This window comes from Grammomys surdaster, unplaced genomic scaffold (genome assembly GCF_004785775.1).
Source record: "Grammomys surdaster isolate TR1022 unplaced genomic scaffold, NIH_TR_1.0 126278, whole genome shotgun sequence".
Taxonomy (NCBI): domain Eukaryota; kingdom Metazoa; phylum Chordata; class Mammalia; order Rodentia; family Muridae; genus Grammomys; species Grammomys surdaster.
The window spans coordinates 1,351,712-1,377,835 of NW_021621078.1; the positions used below are offsets into that span (position 1 = coordinate 1,351,712).

The 26,124-nt window shown below is 43.6% G+C and overlaps 2 protein-coding genes across 3 annotated transcripts in view; both read left to right on the forward strand.

Annotated features, from left to right (window-relative positions):
• Window positions 1-26,124, forward strand: part of Asic2 (acid sensing ion channel subunit 2) — a 1,057,576-nt gene that overhangs the window by 373,332 nt on the left and 658,120 nt on the right. The window lies entirely within an intron of this gene.
• LOC114613919 (prohibitin-like) lies at window positions 15,551-16,576 on the forward strand. 2 transcript variants are annotated; one of them, XM_028759363.1, is made up of 2 exons: window positions 15,611-16,028; window positions 16,380-16,429. In XM_028759363.1, the coding sequence occupies exons 1-2, from the start codon at window positions 15,611-15,613 to the stop codon at window positions 16,427-16,429; spliced, it is 468 nt and encodes a 155-aa protein (XP_028615196.1). The 2 variants fall into 2 exon arrangements, with proteins under 2 accessions (XP_028615194.1, XP_028615196.1); XM_028759361.1 differs by having other exon boundaries at window positions 15,551-16,576.

The following is a 26,124-nucleotide window of genomic DNA, read 5'->3' on the forward strand; positions in this document are numbered from 1 at the left end:
AGAGAGAGAGAGAGAGAGAGAGAGAGAGAGAGAGAGAGAGAGAGAGAGCAGAAGTAGAGTAGAGGCCGGCCATGACCACGTGGAGAGAGGAGGAAGGGAAGAGGGGAGGGGAGAGGAAACAGAGAACCTGCAGGCAGGGGGATCAAGGAGAGCAAGAGAAGCAAGAGAGAGAGGAGGGGGTAGACAGCCCCTTTTATAGTGGGCAGGCCTACCTGCCTGTTGCCAGGTAACTGTGGGGAGGAGAATACCTGGCTGTTACCAGGTGACTGTGGAGGTGGAGTTTAGACAGAATACTAACATTCCCCCGTTTTGGTTTAATTAAAAAAGAAAAATTAGAAAGAGGTGACAGCAAAGCAGGAATAGGGTCGCCGTGGTATCTGGCTACTTCCTGCTAGTATTGGGGACGACGTGTCTTTAGGGGGAACCTAGAAGAATGGGTGTGGTAGATGTTTGTCCGTTCCTGCTTGTCCAGGGTCTATGGAGCCATCTGAAGATAGGCCAGAAGGAACAGGTCCAGTAGAAGCAGCTGTGTGTGACAGGAGATGGAGCATCTGGAAGTTGCTTCTCTGGAGCTGTTCTGGATGTGCCTGGACTTGACAAGATGTAGGGAATAAGATTACATTTGAGAGAAAGAGAATTTTTTCTAAGATGTACACTTGAAACCCAGAGGGATCCCACACTTTGTTATAGGTAGTAAGTGGGAACGTTAGGCAGATGTACTTATCTGGATGGCATCTATTTGGTCCATGAGAGGTAGATCTGAGTGGGTTTCCTGTAGCTTATAAGTTTACAAAAGAGATAACAGCATGAGTTAACAACACGAGCAGTCTTTAAGATGAGCCTTTGTTGGATCGTATAGTGGAATGTTTTATTAGTTAGGCAAGTTTATAGGAACTCAGATAATATTAGGACAGTGGCATCGCAAGAACAGGAAATATGAAGCATTTAATTGATGGCAACTGAGTTTAGGTAATGAGGTAACAGATAATATCTGTGAAAGCTTAGCTGTCAATGTAGTCAGAAGTCTGAGAAAGAGTAAACAACAATCTACCAGTCATATATTATTTTAAAAAGTGACAGAGTCCACTAGCCAACAGTTCCTGTGGTTTCCATAGTCTCATAGGCAAAGTCAGTTTGGCTTCCAAGCGCAGAGAAAGCAGGACTTTTTTCTGTGGAATGGATACGTGTGACATGAGAAATGACTTACCTTGATTTAGCCAAGTCATTTGACTCAGGGCATCTTGATTAGTCCACTGCTTTTGTTTGCATACAATCCAGGCTGTATGTTCTAGGAGTCCAGTGTACGAGTCTTCTGAAACCATCTTGGGTTAACTGTTAGAGGCTTTGAGAATGCTGTTGGCCATAAACTTAAAAAGTACCATTAGCAGACTTCTGACAAGATTGAGAACCATAAGGATTGGTTGTAACTGAATAGAATTCAATAGCAGTAGTAAAAATCTATCAAGACAGAGCCTTTCCTATCTTGTCTTGAGTAACTTTGGCAGGAAAAGCACATTTTTGTATTAGCAAAGAAGCATTTGGCTAGGACAAGAATAAGAAAGCTGGCAATAGTGGCATACAATCATACAGCTGGCTGGTAGCTGGAGCTGTGAGCCACAGGTGCCACGGGCGGGTCAGGTCTGCAGTCAGCAGCGGTGGCTGCAGGGCGGGACTTCCTGCTGGCTGCTGGAAATCACTGCCCAGTGTCTCTGGCAGTAGTTCTAGGCTAGGCTAGTAAGCGTGGAACCTGCAGACGTCTGCTAGAGTCACAGCAATTCCCTCATTTTGGTTTAATTAAAAAAGAAAGATTAGAAAGAGGTGTGGGGTAGAACCTTGGGTGGGGAGCAGGCAGAACACATGGAAAGGGGTATAGGGAATTTTTTTTCCAGTTGTCAGACTGCTGGCAGTATGTGTCTGTGGGTACGGATGAAGACGATGTGCCCATTGGGTGATCGTGGCTATTACCAAGTTATCATTCGGTGTCCCTAAAGAAAAACTGGTAATGGAAATCAGACTCCGGCCAGATAATCAGGTCATCACGAGTATATCTGAGGGCCTCGTGGGGCTCCTTGAGCCTGCCAGAAAGTAGCCCATCTGGTACCAGCATTTCTGGCAGCTGTGAGAGCTTGGGGGAAGCTGGGAGCTACTTTCGAGGGGAAAAACCACCCAGTGGGCCAATGTCCTAAGTCGCAGATAGGCTAGAGGCCATATGGACTGGTTCCACGAAAAGCCAACCCCTTAGTCCAGGAAGCATTGGCCAGGTGCTAACCAGGTATTCAGGGTCCCTCAAACTGAATGGAAACTCCGTACCAATTAATATGCCGGTGTGTGCATGAGAGCTTGTGCAGTCTGGTATCTGGAAGTGTGGAACCAGCAGGTCTACGTGCCTGTCTTGCTACCCAGCCCACGTGGCAGCGTACCACTTGGGTGGCCGCAGCGGCTCAGCTCACGTGGTGGAAGTTTGGTGAGCAGTTTGGTGAGGGGCAGCAGCGCTTGGTGATGGCAGGTAGCAGCAGATGAAGTCCGAGTGGCCTGCCCATTCACAGCAGCTGGAGTCGGCGGCTGCATGGGTCTTGAGGTCCCCGAAGTCTTTGTTCCCGGGTTTCAGCACCATTGTTAGATTTTCGCTGGTAGCTTGGAACAGACCACAGCAGACCAGATGGTTTCACAAGGGGGAGTTTATTTGGGAGATAGGGGCAAAGGTGGGGAGAGAGGAGAGAGCAGAAAAGTAGAGGAGTAGAAGCCGGCCATGACCACGTGGAGAGAGGGGGAAGGGAAGGGGCAAGGGGCAGAGAGGACCTGCAGGCACGGAAGTAAGGGGACAAGAGGAGCAAGAGAGAGAGGAGAGGGCAGGCAGCCCCTTTTATAGTGGTCAGGCCTACCTGCCTGTTGCCAGGTAACTGTGGGGAGGAGCATACCTGGTTGTTACCAGGTGACTGTGGAGGTGGAGTTTAGACAGAATACTAACATGTACCTGTTTTGTTTTCTGAAAATTGCCTCTTCAAATCTTTCACCTGTTTTTGGAAATTTAACTCCCTTGTGTTACTGACTTGTAGATGTTCTTACTGTATTCTCCATATATACTGTGTGCTTCCATGGGGGTTCTGGCTTTATTCTTTTCTCTGCCATGACCTTTGACTGTGACTTCTTCATTCTTGCTTGGACCCAGCCACACTGGTGTACCTGCCACAGCTGCTGCACACAGCCTTAGGTGACCTCAGACCTTGGTGTTCTCTTTGCTCTGTGGAAGATTCTCTGGGTAGCTGGTGCCTCTACTCCATCCAGATATCTGGGCCATTGTCATCTTCTCAAAGGGAGTTCTCTGCTCACTGCATACAGAATGTCTTCCCCAAGCCTCTTAATTGGCTTTATTTTTCCCTAAATCGTGTATGTAAGATATACACAGACAGATCTATGTGTCTACACATATGTGACACATATCTGTCTGTACTCCACTTCTCAGTTGATTTTATCTCTTTGAGAACACAATCAAGGTCCATTTTGTTCCTTAGCATCTCCTAGCCTCTAAAAAGTATCATATTTTCTGAATTACTTTAAAAAAAACTTGCTAAATAAATGAAAAACAGAGTGGACGTTAGCTAAGAGTGAGTATGGCACACTAACAAATAGCTCCGAAATGTCAGTGTTCGTAATATCAAAGGCGCTTTTCCTCTCCTGTGTTCTATGTCTAATGTGAACTATCAAGGAGTTGTGTTCATTGCTCAAGGACGTTGCTGACAGGGAGACCTACACCTGCCATGCTATACCACAAACAACAGCTCTGAGGTCTACCATGACAAAAGAAGAGAGTGCTGGGAATTGAGCAGAGACCATTAAGTTATTTTGTTCAGAAGTCAAATTTATCACCTTTACACATATTTCACTGTCCAAAGCAAGGCAACCAGTGAAACCCAGCTTCAAAAGGAATGTGTCTGGGGAAAGAACTGAAATCCCTTTGAGCATTAGTAATGCCTATTGCAGCGAGTGGGACCATGTAGGAAATCAAATACCCCAACTGCTGAGCAAATGAATTAATGAATGACTGAGTGAGTGAGTGAATGAATGGATGAATGAATAAATGAATGAATTCAAGAAACAGCAACTGCAGAGTGAGGCCAGGTGCACAGTGGTTGAACAGTCAGTTTTCTACACCTCTTTGCTCCTGAGCCCCAGGCAGCACTGTGGGGCTGTTGAGAAATGGTTGGGCTGTACAGTGCCAATGACCAAGTTCACAGGAGCAGGCCAGCCACGTGTTTGCTTTATTGCATTTTCAATATTTTCCAGAAAAATGCACATCATGTTTCACACGAATTACTAAAGTTGACAGCATTTGCTCCACTTAACAGCTGGGCCAGGTAAGGAATGGATGGAATAGCAGGGTCCCCATCCTCCCAGTTCACTAGCTCAGACCTCAGCTCTAACACACGTGCTCTTTCTTCTGCATAATGACGGATGGGATCCATCTCTGTGTGCTACCCTGCGATCGTCTTTCTCTCTGCTTCATTCTGATTTACTCTGGGCACTATTCCAATGTGGCTTTGCACTGGATGTTTACTGACATCCCCCTGTACCCCACGCTGTCCTCGATGAGGTCGACCTAACCGGCTGGGTCATTTCACCAAAGTCATGATTTTTTATCTTTGTCCATTCATTGGATTTCTTTGCTCTGCTTTCTGTCAAAAGGCTGATTTCCAGCACTTACCTGTGCCCCATTGCTTACATTATTACTAAAGCTTGGAACTTCGCACAGGTCACTGAGCTCTTGTTTATGAACCTCTAAATACTCGGCACTGGCCACATAAAACTGCCTCATCACTTCTTCATTTGAAAAATAAGGATCACACCCACTCTGCCTTTCTGCGAGAAGTATTCTATGAATGAAACGAAGTAGTAGATATTAAAGGGTTTGGGAACTACAGAGAAGCCATAGAAATTCATTGTTGCTGAGTAAACACGTTTGCTGGCATCAAAGAGAACTCAGCACCTCCTCATGCTTTTATTAATTCTGCCCTTGGAGCCTCTGTTTTCTCTCTCCAGATTCTTTACAGAATACTGCAAACAAGTCCAAGCAACTATTTTCTTTTTAAATGTCTCTTTTGGCTTAATTGAATGATGCACATGCCTGCTGGCTGTGTGGCAGAATTCTTTTGAAGGGACCAGTTTGTAGACTGGACTCCAACCAGTAATTGAATGGAGCCCAATCAACCTAGCCATGAGCTTTTACGGAAAGTCCATCTTCTTGTTCATATCTGTCCCAACTCAGGATTTGGTATCTTATGGCAGCTCCCTACTAAAGGCAGTTTCAAAGCATTTGCTGAAGGCCTCAAACCCCACTTGCTTCTGCCCCGGCATGAGGCCACCTCTCCCACTGCTCACACTGTAAACACGTGCATTTATTATGACAGTTTTCAAGCCGGTGGCAGTGAAATGTCTGTTCTAACTAAACGAGCATGTTACAACAAGCTCCTGGCAGATGTGGAGCAGGCATCTCTACAAAAGGACACTTCCTTGTAACCTGCAGGAGGGAGCTATCTGCAGCTGCTTGACTGAGATGGCTCACCAGTGTGGAACTTACTGGTACACTTGGGCCACCCCTCAATGTAATTCCTCCCTTGACAATTTCGGACCTGCTTCATCAGGCTGTCCCTTGGGATCCTGGTCATTGAAGACTCTCTGGTTCATTTTCTTTGCTATCTGCCATGCCCGTTTCCCCTGAAAATGATGTTTTTTGTTCCTAATACTTCAGTTTGAACACTGAAGGCAGAAGGACTAATCTATCACTCTATATGGGTTACTCCAACCATGTCAAAAAATCAGAGTCTGGTTTCCAGTCCACTCCTCATCAACATTTCATAGAATCCCTCCCAATAAAGCTCAGCAGATGGAACTCACCCCTGGTTCTTCTAGGTAGGCTAGGCTCTGGCCTTTGTGATCACCAAGGCTTTTCTGCCAGATTGACAACTGACATGCCTTGTACCACTACTGAATAAAAATCTCCCTCTATGTTTTTAACGGTGACTCAGATCTCGGTAATAGATATCATGGGTTGCTGGTGGCATGCATGGGCATCCCTGCTCCTGGCCTTGGCTGGTCTCTCTTGTCATCTGGCACACCCTCTGACTCCTCCTTTGTTGTAGCAACAGAGGCCTCTACAGACAAGAGAGGAGGGGAACTGAGCCCAGGGTGCTACATTTGATAAGCAGACTCCAGTCTTCTTTTTTAACTCCATCTTCTCCCATTGCTTACACCCCGTAGAGTAGACACGAGTTCCAGGGCTCTGTTTTCCCTGTTTTTCTGATTGATGGAGAGCCAGCATAGAATTCTGTTATTATGAACATTTCTGCTTGGTTCCTTCTAAGACACTATCATCCTCCATCTTAGCTCCTTTCAGGAAGTAGACTAGGATCCACCCTGAAACTTTTGGTGCTGGGGAGGAGACATCTACTGCAAGAACATCTTTTCACACTTCTGAACCGCCCTGGTGCCTGGCAGCTGAGGGGAGTGGGCTTCATCCCCTGAGAACCTCTGTTCCTCACCTAGAATCCTGGAAAACACTGTGAGCAGAATGTCCTTTCCACAAATAGATGATCCTCTCCTACTCCTGAAATAGTGAAGGTGCAGTCTCCCGTGCTCCAAGTGGTTTCTTACGGCTTAGGTCACTTTATCACTCCCTTTGATAATTACTAGTAATCAGCTTACTCCCTAGGATAATGAGATGATAATGACATTATAATATAGGATAATGAGATGATAATACAGGATAATGAGATAATAACTGGGAGATGCACCATTTGTTAAGCATCTTTACTAAGCTAAGCATTTTATCTTGACTATTCTATCTCATTCCTACAGGGTCTCCTTGAAGTAGGAGAATGGCTTGCTGCTAAGGGTGGGTGTGTCCTGCAGGGATTCATGGGTTAGAAGTCTCTTCTCCAGGGTGACAATGTGAAAGGTGGCTACTCTGTAAGAGGTGGACACTGGTGGGAAGTGACATTGGCTATATCATTATCTGGAGATATTGATACAGCACTCTCTCAGGGGACCTGGTTAATTCTCTTAGGAAGTGTGCTAATCACTTTCTGTCACTGAAAAAAAAAATCCCGGGAAAATCAACTTAGATAGAGGAAAGTTTTATTTTGGCTCACCATGTCAAGAGCTTTAGTCCATGGGCACTTGGCTCTGTTATTTTTTTTTTAACCTCTGACAAGACACAAACCTGGACTACCACAACCTCTACTAGAGGCTTTAATACATCTCAGTAATGCTACCAGCTGATAAGCAAGCCTTCAGCACACAGCCTTTTGGGACACATTTCAGATTCAAACCATGAGAAGGGAGTTTTTGTCAAGGTGTCTCTGGCTTCCCGACTTGCTATGAGATCTCCCCTTCTTCTGTGCAATAATACTGTCTACCACATTGTGGTCCAGCCAGGAGGGCCATCCCAGGAAGCTGAACTGATTAGGTCACCTCACCTTGGACTTTCAACCTCCACGATTGTCAACTAAAACATATTCCACCAAACCCCACCAGCCCTTGGCCTACCTAGTTTTAAGTATTGTATTAAATCAGCTCAAAACTAACACAGGTGTGTATATTCTAGAAAGGAATTACCCACAGCTTAGGTAAGCCTCATGTTCTCCCAGCTTAGAGAGGACCCTTGGGTCCCTTGAGGCCAGGGTGTCAGGGAAGTGCTATAGACAGATCATGGAGTATGTGGTCCCAGGAGCTTTAGGAATCAAATCTCTGTGCCCCAGCTCCAGCTTGGAAAAGCTAGCCAAGCCTTCTTGGAGTAGAGAGCCATGAGTGGAAGCCAGTCTCACTATTTCTACTTGATATGGACTTTCAATATTCTTTGAGAATTAGCAGCCTCCCACACAGACTCTGATGGGTGCATCTACATTAGAAATGTTAACTTCAGAGCAATGGCTCACTGGACAGCATGCTGGGCTCACAGCCTTCCCTTCCTCTTTCCCTGTAGCAGGGCTCCTTGTCCGTTTGTCTTTGGTTACTTTGTATATTTTAAGCAAGAAGAAAAGTGTATTTTTCCTTCCTGCATATCTTTTTTTTTTCAACCAGTTGGTGCAAGGGCTGAAAGCTGTCAGAGCAGTAATGCATTGCATCAAATTAACATATTCTTCTGAAATGGTAATTACACCCCTTTTGTGCGCCTCTGAATACACGGTTTTTGAAGTGTGAATGAGGCGCTGACACCGGAGTCTCACTCTAAATGATCATTATTAGTGCCTCTGTCCAAATGATTCACGGGAAATGGCTGGCAGAGGTTTTTAAGTTGAGAGGAATTTAAAGGTGAGCCGTGGACCTCCTTTAGAAGTTCTCACTTCGACTGGTTTGTGTGTGTGTGTGTGTGTGTGTGTGTGTGTGTGTGTGTGTGTGTGTGCATTCATTCCTTCATACCCTAGAACTATTTCTAGTCCATCCAAGCTGCAAGAATCAAGTTCCTCAGCACTGAGTGTTTGTTCTACTGAAGTACACGATCAGGTTAGCAATTCAAAGGAAGATATCCATCTTCCCTTTCAAGGTCCTAGGAAAATGACAGACTATTCCACACAAAGAAGACAGAAGACAACTCTTTATATGTTGGGGCCAAGAGATGAAATCCCAGAAGCTGTCTTCAGGAGGTGGTTGGACAGAGCTGACATCAGTGAGTACATTCCAAGTTTAGGGACAAATAATTGAACAAAGGAGAGTAAATCAAGGCTCCTTGTGCAAGACTTTGGCAGTTCTTAGAAAGCTGGGTTTTTATTTTAAAGGAATGAGACACCATGGAAGGTTTTAGAGAAAGGATAGGAATGCTCAGGTCTGCTGCAAAAGATCTTCCCAGTCTCTATAGGAAGATGGATTGAAAACAGAACACAGCAGAAAGAAGTGCTTAGAAGGTTGTGACTACAGTCTAAGTAAGGCATTCAGGCTGGTGCAGAATGATGACTGTAGAGACAGAGACACAGGTTGGCTGTGACACGAAATAGAAAATGAGACAAATTACCTGGGACTCTGGAGAAGCTGTGTGGCTAAGGTGGTAGGGCATGGTGATCTTGAGGCTCTCTGTGTCACGCTGCTCTGAGTTGATTTCTCTTCTGCTATTGTTCCTGGGGGATGTGCTCCTATTAGAGACAAGGTTGTTTTGGTTGCAAGGAGGTGATGTCCATCGGAACTGGCTACTGAAAGAGTAGGAGTGCTGTTGACAGGACACAGAGATGTTCCATAGCACTCTAAAGAATCAAGGGACACAAGGTAACAATTAGGTTCCAGGGTGCTGGAGAGATGGCTCTGTGTGAAGTCCTTACTGTGTAAACATGAGAAACTGAGTTTAGATCCCTTGAGAGTGGTGGTGTACACCTGCATCCCAGCACTGGTGGGGACTGGGGGGACAACACAGGCAGATCTCCAGAATTCACTGGCCAAATGGACTAATTGAATCAATGAGCTTCAGCTTCAGGCTCAGTGAAAGACCCCCTCTCAAGAAATGAGGGTGAAGAGTGTGACACCTCATGTCAACAATAGCCTCTGTGTGTGCATGCATATACTGCATACAACAGCATCAATAAATAAAGCCAAATTAAATAATTAGGTTCAAATAACAAGTCACCTACTAAGAAATGCTTACATACCTCTGCATCTGCCTTTCCTAAGTAAGAAAGCACAGATGTCCCATGAGAAACACAGTGTGAGCACAGTTCTCAGGTTCAGATACATAGAAAAAAAAAGGGCAGGGGGCAAATTGAAATTCAGTGACTTCAATTTTTTAATGGTTTTACCTTTGCCATCAAATTTCTCCATGTCTCATTTGCAGCAGAAATGCTGTCTCAAAGGAACACTGTGTGTGTGTGTGTGTGTGTGTGTGTGTGTGTGTGTGTGTAAACTACTTTGCTTCTAAATTTCCGTAGTTCAGCCCTGAATTAGGTTGACTCTACAGCTTTGCTGATCAACCCTGAGGGTCCTACACTACGCTATGAGTAACCCAACCATTCTGGTGCTATACTAGACCTGAAGAATAATGAGCTACAAAAAAAAAAAAAAAAAAAAGACAATGAAGAGAGGCCACAGCTGGGGGGAAAAAGGGACAGAATCAGTCCTTGTAGGAGGTGCTTTTATGCTTTTACTGGATTGTATGAGACTGCCTTCCCCTATGCATGTCTACTTGTAACCCAGGACAATGGGATATTTAGAAACAGAATCCACAGTATAATCAGTGAAGAAGCAGCATGCTACTTTAAAGAAGATCCTAAGTTGACTGTTACTGATGTCCTTGTATCAGGAGGGAAACTCAGATGTAGACGCTGAGGGGGGATGGACAGGGGAGAGCACACTGTGGAGTGGAGAGAGGTACACAGAGAATCCCTGTGTCAATGGTGGGGAAAAATAACCAGACCTTTGAAGCTACAGATTAACATTGTGGAGACTGCTATTCATCTCTAGATGCCAGCAAGAGAGAGAAAGAGGAAGAGCCTGTAGAGAGAGACTGACCCTGCTCAAACTTTAATTTCAAAGTGCAAAGAAGAATGAGACATAAGCTAGTCTCAAAGTATCTGAAGGAGTTGACTGTATACCTGCAGATACGGAAGCCAGAAATCCCTGTGCAGGTTATGATCAGTGGGCACATACCTGGGTCGTATCAGGTCTCTGATACATACAGTATACATTCACACAAACCAAACACATACATAAACAAAAATAAATATCAATGCTTTTTGTAGGTATCAAAGCAGCAAATTCTGGATGTGGAGCAGAGCCAAACATGGCAGTTCATGACTGTAACCCAAGTACTTATGTCTTAGTTAGGGTGTCTCTTGTTGTGATGAAACACCATGACCAAAAGCAACTTGAGGAGGAAAGAGTTTATTTGGCTTATATGTCCTGAATCACATTCCACTGAGGAAAACCAAAGCAGGGACTCAAATGGATCAGGCACCTGGAGGCAGGAGCTGGTACAGAGGTTGTGAAGGGATCTTGCTTACTGGCTTGCTCTTCATGCCTTGCTCAGCCTGCTTTCTTTTAGAACCCAGGACTACCAGGAATGGCCCCACCCACAATGGGTTGGGCTTTCCCCCATCACTAATTAAGAAAATACTCTAGAAGCTTGTCTGAAGCCAGATTTTATGGTGGTGTTTTTTAAAATTGAGTTATTTTTCCTTTCAGATGACTTTAGCTTATATCAAGTTGACTTAAAACTAGTCAGGCCAACCTGAGAGTCAGAATCTGGAGAATCCCAAATTCAAGGCTAGTCTAGACTACATAGGGAGATTATCTGGGAAGAACAAACAACAAATCATGAAAGAAATGAAATTCATCTGTTAGCTTGATCCCAGGAAATGATAGAGACAAGTTGGAATGTAGCCTGGTGCAGTGACACACATCTCTAATCCCAGTATTCAGGAAAGAGATCGAGGCATGAGGATTGCAAGTTTAAGTCCAGCCCAGCCTACATGGAGAGTTTCAGACCAGACTTGTTTCTATAGCAAAGCCCTGTCTTAGTTGAAAAATACAAGTAAAAAGGAAAGAGAAAAGGAAAAAGGCAGAAGGAGGAAATAGAACTTGGGATTGACATAGCAATGGTTTGGGTTCAGGTCCAAGGTCTACCACTTATTAGGTAGACATGAAACACTATCTTTCTGAGCCATTTTGTTTTAAAAATCTGAAATGGGGGAAAATAACTCCAAGGATACATAATTGTAAGGAAATTTTAAAACATTAATTTTGTGATCATCTAGGACTTGAATGGAGTGAGATCTCTGTCCATGGGACTGAGACAGTATAGAAATAGTCTTCCCCTGAAGAAGCAGTTCCAACCCAGTAGATTTCAAAGGAAACCTGGGGCCAAGCAGACACAGAAGGAAGGATGCCAGGAAAGGTGCAGACTTCAGTATTTTCTAAGTGCTCATGACCCCTGTTGCCCTGTAGATCTCCCCTCTGATCTCCGTGTTCACCTCTTATGCCTATCCTCCTTCACTAGCATGGAATAGGAGACCCACGGGCTGCCTTATACAATGGGATTGATAAGACTGGAGCTGTGTCCCCCATCCCTCACTGTAATCCCCATCTCTCATTGCAACTCCCTCCCTTCCATCACTGTAGGCTTTCCCACTTACTGAGTACCGTGGAGGCCTGATGGCTAGAGATGGAGGTAGGAAAGCCTTGGGAGGGCAGGCAGAACCAGAATCACACAGGGTGGTACCGGTTTCATATGGCTGCTGTAACGAATGACCCAGTGGCTCACAACAGCACACATTAATTCTCTTGTACTTCTGGAGACATAAACTAATTTTTGAGAGCTACTATCCAGGCATTGGTAGGGCTGGCTCCTCTTAGAGGCTCTGGGGGGTCATGTGTCTGTTTTCTGCATTAACTGTCTCATGATCTCTTCTTCATATTACTCTAAAATTTGGGCCCATGACTCTCCCGCCCCTGCTGTTGAAGCGGATGTCTCAGACTCCGTTTGATAGGTCCCTTTGCAATCACCTGGTTCTACTTGACTAAACCTGAACCTCCTCTGCATTTTAAGATGATTGACTTAACCTCATCTTCAAAACTTATGTTGTCATGTAATGTCATAGACCCACAGTTTCTGGGGACTCCGATGTGGGCAGCTTTGAGAAACTATTATTCAGCTTCCTGCTAAAGTTGCAAAGAAAACATTTTCACACTCAAGACTTTGAGGGAAGACTGGAAATAAGAAAGACAACTGAGTTAGAGGCCATGAAGGCTAGAGTTTGGGAGAGTTGAAGCTTAAGACAAGTGTTTTGAAGATAATATCAAGAAGAACCAGAAGACCTGAGGTGTAACTTTTACATAGTATTAAATACAACTAGTTAATATAATCAATCAAATGCAATTTAAATTAAATTGTTTTTCTCCATCAGTGGGTTTCCACTTCACACAGAGGAGTTGGTCCTTTGGTCTCATTTCAAAAGCTGGGACACACTAGCCAGAAGGCCAAGAAAGGGGGCATTGTCTGTAAAGTTAGGAAATGACAGGATCCACTTTAAAGCACACGGCTAGCTTGACTCAGAAGGGAAGGTAGAGAGGGTTGAAAGATTGTTACATACGATGTTGAGTCATGAGGTAGAGGAGGCTGTTTGGTTAGAAGAGTCAGAGAAGTCATGGAAGACAGGATGAAAAGGGAAAGGAGGTTTGTGGAGATGTGATGGGTGGGGGTAGGGGTGGGCACTGTAGCACAGCTAGGTAGATTTTTCTCTGTTCTACATCCAATAAGCAACAGAAGTGGCAGTTGCAAACTGTACCTGGAGAGAAGTTTTGGGGCCAACAATGCAAACAAGTGGATGATGATTTCACAGCTAGAAAAATAGAAGGTGACAACAGTTGGTTTCTAATAAAATATGGGCAGCAAGGATCAGATACCTCCCTCTGTTCCAATCCAAAGCCCCACTAACATGAGTGTAAAGAGATCTTTAACAAAACAAAGACAAAAACCAGGAAAGAAATGAAAAAAAAAAGAACTTTGGAACAAATGGATAAGTAAAATTTAACTTTCATACCAGAGAAAACTGAAATAAAATTTCCATAAGGTGCTGGATCGATAAACAAGAAGCCTTCCAATCTCATTCCGGAACTCTGTAAACAGCTCTGGAACTTGAGGCCATAAATGCCATCCCAAATGGCAGTCTTGTTGGAGCCAAGCAATGTGCAATTGGTTGGAACTCGGTAAAAGAAGCCATTAAACCTTCAATAGAACCCCTCTAGCCAAAAACTAGCAAGTTTCCATCTTTACCAAGTGAGAGACGGAAGGTTGGCTCTTTAGAGAAGCTGTATCAAGGGAATTCAGAATTGGAAAACACCATGCACAGCTTGGGAAGAGTGGGAAGTGCAGATTACTGTACCAGAAACTGACAAGTAGAAAACAGAAAGCCACGAGCCTTTTGACAGGAGGCTGGAGAATAGATAAGCTGACACACAAGAGAAAAACCCTTATAGAACTAGACAGGTGAACTTCCCTTAGTAACCTGGCTTGCTGGCTGCAGGAACACCTGCTGGGAGTATAGCAAGGGACAGACACAGCACAGCACATGTACATGAAGCTGCCCGTTGTCTCTGTAGTATCTTGCTGCTGCATACAAAAGGATGCCATGCACTGAAACACCTGAGTGACACCACTAACTGAAAGACAGAATGTAGAAACCCACAGAAAGCAAAGGTAATACAGAAAGGAGAGGAGGGGAAACTAGAAGGGAAAGCCATTCAATTTATATTCTTAGAGAGATTTAAAAACATTGAATCCATGAAATGGGAATTACATTGTTTTTTCTTTTAAAGAACAAAATTTCTCTTGCAAATTCTGAGTCAAAATACAAAGTTCTACAAACACACACACGCACAGTTGCACACACACATGTACACATGTGCACATACACAAATGCGCGCGCGCGCGCGCACACACACACACACACACACACACACACACACACAGTGATGGACATTTTGCTCGGCAGTTAAGAGCACTTGCTCTTGCAGAAGGCCTGGGTTTGGTTCTCAGAATCCATAAAGATGCTCACATTCATCTATAACTCCAGTTCTAGACAGTCCAACATCTTCTCCTCCTGACTTCTTCAGGTACTAGGTACACATGTGGTGCACATGTACCCACAGAGAAACACTCATACACATGAAAATAAAGCAAGTAACTGTAAAACTATCTTTAAAGTTAGTAAATGTAATGATAAAAGAATAGACAGAACAGGAAAAGAGAATAAATTAAAAAGTACTTCAGAGGATGAAAAGTCTAATCTAGAACTGAGAATCTTATCTAAACACTAGTGAGAAAAAACCAGAATAGTATAGATTTTCAGACTTAAGGGATCTATTTATGCCCAGCATAATAAATAAAATCATTATGAAATTTCATAGTGAATTAAAACTCAAAATACCAAAAGCTACCAGAGAGAAACATAAACACACACACACACACACACACACACACACACAGAGAGAGAGAGAGAGAGAGAGAGAGAGAGAGAGAGAGAGAGAGAGAGAGAGAGATCACAAAGGCACTGAGGTTATCAACAATAGTTGTCCCCTGAGCCAGAGGACATCAGGGAAAGGCCTTTAAAATCTGGGGAGGGAAGCACTGTGCCTAAATTTCTATGCATAGCTAAGACAAATAAATAAATAAATAAAAATGCCACAACATGTGTCTTTTTCTTCAGAGGTGACTGGGATATTGAACCTTCATTTAATGAGATGCTATAATGAAGAAAAAGAGAGACAAAGCCAAGGGATATTTTACACACACACACACACACACACACACAAAACACGTCTGTGTGTGTATACATATATATTATTATATCATATATAAAGGTATAATTATGTTATTTTATGTTTGTTTTCATTATATATGTATAACATATATAATATAAATATATACATATATAATAAAAACATCTAAAAACAACTGATTTCTACTTCCATGTGTATGTGCTCGCGCGCACAAGCCCAAGTGTGTGTGCACATGTCATTCGTGCCTCTATGATGCTAAAGGTTGGACCCAGAGCTTTGTACATATTAAGAAAGCCCTCAGGAGAATTCATGTGAAGGTGAGTGAAAGCAGGTGTGAGTGAGTGCAACAGAAGGAATCATGGCAGCCAGAGTGTTTGAGTTCATCGGAAAGTTCGGCCTGGTTTTAGCAGCTGCGGGAGGCGTGGTGAACTCTGCTTTATATAACGTGGATGCAGGGCACAGAGCTGTCATCTTTGACCGAGTCCATGGAGTACAGGACATTGTGGTAGGGGAAGGGACTCACTTTCTTATCCCTTGGGTACAGAAACCAATTATATTTGACTGCCGCTCTCAACCACGGAATATACCAGTCATCACTGGTAGCAAAGATTTGCAGAACGTCAACATCACACTGCGCATCCTCTTCCGGCCAGTGGCCAGCCAGCTTCCTCGTATCTACACCAACATCGGCCAGGACTATGATGAGCGGGTGCTGCCATCTATCACCTCAGAGATCCTCAAGTCGGTGGTGGCTCGCTTCGATGCTGGAGAATTGATTACCCAACGAGAACTGGTCTCCCGGCAAGTGAGCGATGACCTCACAGAGCGAGCAGCAACATTTGGGCTCATTCTGGATGACGTGTCCGTGACACACCTGACCTTCGGGAAGGAGTTCACAGAGGCGGTGGAAGCCAAACAGGTGGCTCAGCAGGAAGCGGAGACAGCCAGATTTGTGGTGGAAAAGGCTGAGTACCAGAAGGCAGCCGCCATCATTTCTGCTGAGGGTGATGCTAAGGCAGCTGAGCTGATCGCCAACTCGCTGGCTACAGCAGGTGATGGGCTGATTGAGCTGCGGAAGCTGGAAGCTGCTGAGGACATTGCGCACCAGCTCTCCCGCTCTCGGAATGTCACCTACCTGCCAGTGGGGCAGTCAGTGCCCCTCCAGCTTCCCCAGTGAAGCCTCCCCTGCTTCACCTTCTCAGGCCAACCAGGCCATGGTCTCCAACAGTTTGAACAACGCCTTCCTTCTACCCCACCCCAGAAATCACTGTGAAATTTAATGATTGGCTTAAAGTGAAGGAAATAAAAGTAAAATCACTTCAGATCATACACACACACACACACACACACAAAGGCACTATATATATGCATGGATGTATATGTATATGTATATGTATATGTATATGTATAGTGTATATATGCACTATATATGCATGCATGTATATGTATATATATAGTGTGTATATATATACATATATATGTGTATATATAGTGTCTTTGTATATGTATTATATATATACACACATACACACACACATACACATACACATATACATATACATCATATATACATACACATACACATGGGTATACATATATAGTGCCTTCTGCCATTGGGCTATATCTCCAGCCCTTAAAGCAACTTATTAGATAAAAAATCTGAGGAGCTTATGGAATGTTTCTAAGGTCAAAGTAGCTGGAGGTTGTAGGCCACCTCATTGTCCCCTATGTCTAATGCATTGAGATAGATTTTATATTTCTGGAAGTGAGTTTGGTTTGTGGTTGTGGTGACATTTATGCAAAGGGCAAACAAAAACTCGAGGTGATTATCAATTCTAGGAAAAACAAAAGGTTGTACAAGAAGGGGAAATAGAAATGCAGTATATTGCACAGAAAGACTATGGAATGCAATTTGTGTTATTATAATTAATAATGCAAAATATGACTACAGATATAACTAAAAGCCATACATTTATTTTGGAAGTTGCAGGCATGATGAGAAGAAAGGAGCTTATATGTATACATAGGTGAAAGCATGCATGTATTTATAGGAGGTACAAGAATTTAAAATCTTGTGTTCATTTTCATTTTATTTTGTATATGGCTATTTTGCCTGCATAAAGGTCTGCTCACCACATGCATGCAGTGCCCATGGATGTCAGAAGGGGGCGCCAAATTCCTGGGGACGAGTTACAGATGCATGTAAAATCGTGTGAGTGCTGGAAACCACTGAGCTATCATCTCTCTGGCCCTCTTCTGAAACAAAATTTCCTACTCAGGGAGTCACTAAAATAAATATGTGTATGCTAAATAGAAATAGGAAGACAGGTTTTGGAAGAAACTACCCCGGGATTTAGATTTTTGCCTCTGGGGAGCAGAACTAGAGGTGTGTGGACGGGAATGAGGACTGCCATTTCTTATCTTAATCTTCAACATTATGTTCATACTCACTCTCTTGTAAGGAATTGCCACAAACGTGGTTGCTTCAGACAGTGTACATTTGTTCTCCTTCACAGCCTACTTACCTGTGGTTAGAACACTGAGGTAGGTTTCGTAGGATGGAGGTAAGGTGTTAGCTGGATCCTGCTCTATCTGGAAGCTCCAGCGGGGAGAATTTTGTTCCCTTCTTCCATCTCCCAGGAGCTGCTGGCATCACTTGGCTTGTGGCTGTGTCAGCAGTCTTCAGAGCTGGTGTTTTCAAGGGCCCCTGCCCCTTGTCTTCACATGGCCTTTTTTTCTGTGTCAGGCCTCCCTCTGGCTTTATCTTAGAAGGATACATATAATTACAATTCCCAGCTCAGTGGAAAATCCAGTGTAATCTTTTCAACTTAAGATCTTTCATTTGACCACATCTACAAAGACCCTTTTCCCAAATAAGGCAGTTATACACAGGTCCCAGAGGTGGTTATCGCTTTAAGAACTATTACTTAGGCATTGACATTTAAAATACATTTTCATATATTTCTGAATAAAAAGTTAACTAATAGGAGAGGTGGATATAATCCATTTTTTACTATAATTATCAATGAGAAATTACAAAAAACTTTCAATTCAGCATGATACATGTCTAGCATTCTGGAGTAATGAACATATGTTACTCAAGTAAAATGTTAATTTGTGAGAGAGAGAAAAAAAGAGGCAGGAAGAAGTGTTTTATGTTTTGACTGATCCACATTTGAAGATAACAAGTTCTATTCCTTTCATTTTAAATACAAACCCTAGGCAAGTCTCCAGTTGAGTGACGCTGGCAAGTCTCCAGTTAAGTGACACTGGAAGTGTTGTCCCCAGAAAGACATATGTGTGGCCCAAACATACACCCACTGAAGCCAAGAACACAGGCTGGAGAGAGATGTCATGGGGTTTTAACACCGAGAAGAGTGGCTTTTCACCCATCTAGAGAGCCATTTATTCTTGAGCTGTAGCCTAGCTACTCACTGTTTTCAGCTATTTTCAAAATTTCTGGAACTGTCTAACCACAGACTGAAACATCAAAGCCCAAAGAGGCTTTAAAGATCATTGAGTTTAACACAGTGCATCCAAGGAGGCCCAGAGGGGTGAATCGATGACTTCTAAAATAGAGTCAGGACATGAACTTGGAACTTTGTTGACCAATGGCTGGGACACAAAATACTATTCATTTCTCTATAAATCTCTTTCCTGCACTTCTCTGAAATTTAGGAAGCTGTGGTACCCAGGAATCTTGGAGAATAGAGTATCCAGGGCATAAGAAGAAACAGAAATACAAACTGAGAAGTTGGTTGTTTAAAAAATCTGCATCTGGATGAATCAAGAACTTAATCAACTAAGTATGTTCAGGTACAGTTCATCTACCATGGAGAGGCAGGCAAGATGAAAGCAGAACTCTTGCCCTTTTAATCTTCAGGTCCTGGTGCCTTGCCTAAAATACAGAGTGTGGTTAGGAAACATTTATTGACTGACTAAAAGACCGATTCTCCTAGGTTTTTTTATGGGATAGTTAAACTCAGCCACTGAGTAACTAGGTAAATGTGTCTGAGATGTCTTCATTGAACAGACCATTGTCACTGAGAAATGTTCTAACTGCACTAACCAGCCGCACAGATGTTCTGATGTCCATGGACTGTCCTTGTCTAGGCAGCCTTGCTTACAGGAACCTCCCAACCCTTTCATCTGGACAGGGTCTTTGGCCATCTGAGGCATGAGTTTAAGTGTGCTAGTGTGTCAATCATAACAAAAGCTGCGAGCGCCCCTCTACCTAGAACCCCATGATGGAAACCTTGAAGATGGCTAGGTCTTCCAAATTTAAATCTCAGTGAGCTGTCCTTTAGGATGAATCAAGAGACATAGTCCTCATCCTCTGTTCACAGAAAAGCTTGTCCTGGCTTGGGTCCTTCACACTAGCACTTTTCATGGTTAACACTTTGTCTTAGGGTTTCTATTCCTGCACCAAACATCATGAGCAAGAAGCAAGCTGGAGAGGAAAGTACTTATTCAGTTTACACTTCCACATTGCTGTTCATCACCAAAGGAAGTCAGGACTGGAACTCAAGCAGGACAGAAAGCAGGAGCTGATGCAGAGGCCATAGAGGAAGGTTACTTACTGGCTTCTCCTGGCTTGCTCAGCTTGCTTTCTTATAGAACCCAAGACTACCAGCCCAGGGATGGCACCACCCACAATGGGATGGGACCTCCCACCCTTGATTACTAACTGAGAAAATGCCTTACAGCTGGATCTCATGGAGGCATTTCCTCAAGGGAGATTCCTTTCTCTGTGATAACTGCAGCTTATGTCAAGGTGACACATAAAACCAGCCAGTACACACTTCATGATTAAATTAATGTCATCCACTGCCCAGGGAGGCAAAAGGGGCTCACTCTAATTGAGTACCTACTGTGTGACAAAGACTTGGTGCTCCCCCACCCCAGATGAAAGAGCTGGAGATTCCATTTCTCACATGTGAAAACTGACGTAGTTGAGCCACATACCAAACCTAGTGTGTTTTCCAAGGTAAGATACAAATTCACCCTCTTAATCCCTAAAGCTGAGCACTCTTCATGATGTCATGTTGGAGTGGCATGTCACACAGGAGGTGCTGCCTTTCAGAATGAGCAGGTTTCCATACCAAGAGAAGCTCCCTACCCAGCTGGCACCATCTGAGCTCAACCCCAACAGCTCCGACAGTCTGCAGTTTCAGCTGTCACTTCAGCAAATTGGCCACAGGCTAGAACAGTGACAGGGGAAACCCGTACACCTTCTGATACAGATAAATGTGGAGGTGTAGGCAAGATGACTCCTAGTGAGGGGACATTGATGGGGAAAGCTTGATTGCCATCTTAGTCTGAAGGCTTGCTAACTGATGAAATGACCTGCAACTATCTCACTCTGACAATCTCCAATGATTGGGTTGATTAAAATGCATTATCCAAGGCAGTGCTGCAAGGCACATATCAACACAGAATGTCAACGGCTGACCCTGCTTAGGAGAGAGTCTATGTGTCAAGATGTTTGAACCCCACATTAAACTATTTCCAAGCCAAGTTAGATTCTGGGTTGTCTTAGTTAGGGTTTTACTGCTGTGAACAGACACCATGATAAAGGCAAGTCTTATAAAGGACAACATTTAATTGGGGCTGGCTTACAGGTTCAGAAGTTCAGTCCATTATTATCAAGGTGGGAGCACGGCAGCCTCTAGGCAGGCATGGTGCAGGAAGAGCTGAGAGCTCTACACCTTCATCTGAAGGATGCTAGTGGAAGACTGACCTACAGGCAGCTAGGATGAGGGTCTTAAAGCCCACACCCACAGAGACACACCTGCTTCTGCAAGGCCACACCTCATAATGCCACTCCCTGGGCCAAGCATATACAAACCATCACATGGGTCAACTTCAGAGCTCAACCTGTGGCTTAGGACATAGATCCTGACCTGAATCTTGCTTAGGCAAGATCTGAGCTGAGTACCATATCAGAAAACAATGTACTTTTTAAAATTTGCATCCCAAAGGTGACAGGGCTGTATTAAAAACCACAAGAGGTCACAAGAGGAGCATCAGTGGTAGCACAAAATTCCCCCATGCTTCTGATGATGGGACAACCAGATGGAGAAATATGTACACAAAGAATGAATGAAAGCAAAGTACAGGAGTATAAGATGCCATTTACTTCCAATTAGCTAGCATTTCCTTATTAGCCATCATTAGCTATTTTTTTTTGTTGACTGATTGTAGTCATGTGTGACTATATCCATCATAGTTCAAGGCATGGCCTCTCAGATAGTTCACAAAAAATTCCTAGAATTAAATAGTTTGATAGAAGATTGACTGGAGTTTATTCACCTCCAGTTCTCCACACTCAGCAGCCACACCCCAGCCTCTCTGGTTTCTTTTCTATCCCAACCCATAATTGCATCAAACATAATGTCCAAGTCCAAGCCAACTGACCCTCTGTGGGAACTGTACATCAAAATGATAGCCCCTCACAATGACACTAGGATCTTTATGTCTCTCTCTCTCACTCTGACAACTACTTTTAAAAGTTATCATTGTAGGGTTATTAATTTTATACCAAACCTTAGAATTCTCCTACAAAATTATCTATTCTTCTTAGCTGTGGGAAGTCAGAGTCAGAATCCATAATGGACATCGGTTTCTTCATAGTCACTTGAGTAGGAAAGTCAGGATAGGAAGTCAAGCTGTTAGCTAATAACCTCCATCCCCTGGACCACTCAGCTCCTCAGCCTGTAAAGGACTGTGATACAGGTGGCAGGTGACCATACAGGGTCTGTAACTCAGATTTACTCTCCCTTTATCTTTGAGCCTATTAGAGCAGACCACAATGCTAATACAAGCAAGAGATAACATCCATTAATAGCCTTACCATATGTTAATGTGCTAATAGTTTGCTAACTGGCATCTTACCCTTTTCTACTTTGCCTTTACGCATTCTTTGTGTACTTATTTCCCCATCTGGTTGTCCCATCATCAGAAGCACAGGGGAGTCTTGTGCTACCATGGATGCTCTCTTGCTTCCCCTTGTGGATTTTAATGCACCCCATATTTAGTAGCACCTCATGGGAGTCATCCTGTGCAACTTGGTTGAGGGTGTGTCTGTGTATACCAAGTTCAATTTTGTTTGGCTTTAAGAACTAGGAATCTCAGCAAGGGGTTGTTTGATATCTCAACTCTAAACAGACTCATTATTGTAAATACCAAATCTAAGTGAAGTTGGGGTCAAAGTTACAAATGTTATGAACAGAAAGCTGCCCCCACCCCAGTCCCAGTCTCATGGCTGAGAGAAGGCAGTCAACGTTGCCTTTTCCTTGTGTTGATGGGAGGAATTCTTTCTCATCTACCTGCTTCCAAGGGTCTCATTTTGGTCTAGGTCTGCTTTAGAGTCCTCTGCCTACTGTGAGCTTGAGGAGCCACCGTATGTATTCAGTGAACTATGAAGAACTTCTAACAACTCAGTTTTCGTGGTTGTCTTTTCTCACTAAATGGAGATCTGCGTTGACAAATACATGTATTTTATCATGAATGGCAATGTCCTCTCCTCAGGAGAGTGTGGCTATGTAATTTGCCAGCTAGCTGAAAATGGAAGCTTTGTGGTAAATTGTAGACATTCTCATCTAGTTCTAAGTTCATGGTATAAACTTTAAAAAAAAATCCCTATTTAAAAAAAACAGCGCATTGAAATCTGGAAACAACGGGTGTGTGTTAATAAGTAGTAAGCTTGTGTCCATATCTGGCTTTGACTTGTGGTCAAGCCCTCACTTGACCTGTATTCCACACCCACATCCTTGTCTGTATGTGTGTTTCTGTCTGCACTTTCCCTGCAGAGGAGGGATGAGAGGCCTTCGTGTGGACATGTGACGGGGAAACTTCTATCTACTCAATTGGCTTCCTTAGGACATCTACCAACCCCACCTAAAAGGACCACTATAGTCCCTCTGGTACCCCTGGCTGGTGCCTTTTCTTGAACCTTACTCAGACTGTTTATGATAGCTGGTACTGGGGAAGGACCAGATGAGAACATCCTGTTCTCTGTTGAACAGTTCTCTCACTTTCTATGTAAGTTTGGGAACTGTGTGTGAGGAGCAAGGGAACTGACCCGTACTGAGTAGGAACCCCAGTGTCTTGGATGTATCGTTTCCCTCCTCTGGGGTTCCATTTGTGCCCCTGCTGTACAGAACTAACTTTTCTCATGAACTTCTTGTGAAAAAATGACAGGTTTTGTAGGTTCAGGGCTTGTGGCTGGAGGTGATCTTAGGACTACCCCACTGGCAGGGACACCAACTGTTCCTTCTCCATCAGTCACACGCCTATGCCTTTGGCTTCAGGACAGACTCCTTTGGGAAGTTCCAGTTCTCCTGCTAGTAGCACAGGAAGTCATCAAGTCTCCCAGCAAGAAGGCAGTGCTTGGTTCCAGATTTGCGCAAAGCTAATCAATGCAAGATGCACATGGAGCAGAAGGGAGGGGGCGTGCGGCTTCCTCCCCACCCACCTGGGCGCCAAGACGAGTCCAAATGGCCATCTTCCTCTGCTGCTAAGACAAGAAGAGCAGGTCCCTGCCTCTCCTTCCTTTTTTTCCAAGCTACAGACTCCCACCCAGTCTAATCTTACCTCCTCCATATTCCCTCAGGACATCAAGGCTTTACCCGTCTGCTAGATTGTTGAAATCACATCCGCATCTTGAGCAGCAGGCTGGCAAGAACCAACCAGCTCCCATCCAGCTCTGGTGATTTTACAGTAGAAACCAAAGCTCTTGTCTCAGAGCTTCTCCCCTTTGTTGTCATGCTTACTTTCTGACTATGACAGGGCCACTTACCAGCAGGAAGATTGAGGACAGAACTGACTGTCTTGAACCTCAGTTTCCACTTTAGCATAAAAAGTGAAGACAGGAAATGATATTTGATTGATTTTCACATGCTGGGCAGTTTTCAAAGCATTCCCCAGGCACAGATTTAGTTTATCCTCCGAACTGAGCAACACCAGGGGCTAAATGCTACTGTTCTCTGTAGTGTGCGACAGGGATGTGCAACAGGGATGTGCAACAGGGATGTGCAACAGGGATGTGTAAGCACAGCAGCTGTGCAGACAGACAGAAAGGCATAAAAACAGGACCGACAGTTTTAACTTCCTTTAAAGATACTCACACTTGAGTGGTGACATTAGCTAGTGGAAGCCATATCAGCAGTCTTTGAGTTTTCTGGCCTCTTCTGGATTTATGCTGCAACCTAAATTTCTCACACATCTTAAAAACCTGTATAACAAGACATTTCTGCAGGAGCTTCATGCAAAAGACAGAAACTAGGCACATAGCCAAAGAAATGCAAGAGAAAAGAAATGTAGAGGAAGTTGAACTTAATGCAGGAATATGAGCAAAACACACTGAAAGCCAGGAAAGGGGGGCAGTGAGCGGGATGTAAAGTGAATAAGTAAGAAAACATAACATTAAATTTAAAAAAAAAAACACTGAGAGTATTCTTTCAGAGGGATAATACAACAAAGCCTTGAAGAACAAGCAGCCAACTGTGCAAGTTAAAGTCAGAGCCAACAGAAAGGAGGGGAGCTGGGGATATCTGTCAAATAACTCCAGTGCATAGAGATGACAAAGAGGGGACAAGGGAGAAGATGGCTGAGGGAGCGATTTAGGGGCTGTAACATTTGATCCATAGGAGCTACAGAAGCCAAGGTTAGACCAAAAGAAATAACCTAAGGAAGCACACGCTATGCTTAGGTGCATCTCTCTTTGGAAGGGTCAGAAAGTTCCAGGTAACCAGGAAAAGAAAGGACCAACCAAAATGTGACCCAGTAACATTTCAGAAGAACGGGGAACTAGGATCCATTGAACTCCAGAGGGGTAAGAAGGTGGTGTGTTACAGGAGCAAACCTCTTACTGACAGTATTAGAAACCAGAGGATCAATGTCTTCACATTTATGAAAGAAAAGGACTTTTGAATTTGTCTGAGGCAAAGCACAAAATCAATTAATAATCCAAACTATCCATCCATCTGTTTATTATCTATTGGCATGTCTGTCTGTGAATTCATCCATCTATTCTTTATCTGTATGTCTGTCTGTCCATTCATAGGTCCATCCATCCATTTATTCATCTATCCATCCATCTATCTACCCAATCTTGGCTCTATACAAAAATATTTCACTAAGCGTCAATCCATCCCTCTAGGTTCTATGCCGAAATGTACCATTGAGTACTAGGAGCATGAAATCTTTTCTAGGTTTGCAAGGACTCATATACTTTTTTTTGAAAACACCAGGTGTTGGAGCTGATTCAAGGTGAGAGATTGGCATGCACTCAGTAAACACAGTAGGGCTTCAAGGTAAAGCTTAGAAAAATGAATATAAGCCAAAGGTGTGAAGTAGGTGATGTTTCCGACCTGCATAACAGAAAGTACTTCAGCAACTACATCTGCAGTTCAACCCCTACTATGGTTCCCACCATGCAACAAACACGTTGTCATTCTAAAAGTGGATATAAGCTGGCCACGGTGGCACCAGACTAATTCCATCTAGAGGTGGAGGCAGGAGGATCAGAAGTCTGTAGCCACTTAGTGAGTTTGAAGTTCTCCTGAGCTACATGTTGTCTTTTTATAAATAGACTTAAGGAAGTTTGACAAATATTGACCAACCTGAGATTTCTGTAAGAAAACTTAGCACTTTCTTTTAAAAAAGGCAGCTATTAATCCTAGAAAGCTGAATTATATTAGAAAATAAATAAATCCCAATAAACGTCTATGGTTAGCAGTACTCGGTGTTCATGCAGCTCTACTGATGTAAATACTGATTTGATTTAAACAAACTGAAATAAAATGTTATTGGAAGCAAGGAAGAAGGGGCTTAGTTAGAGGAGGTAGCTAAAGGATGAAGGGGCTTAGT

Coding starts and splice junctions, on each gene's coding strand:
- LOC114613919 (XM_028759361.1), top strand. CDS start 15,611: ATGGCAGCCAGAGTGTTTGAGTTCATCGGAAAGTTCGGCCTGGTTTTA.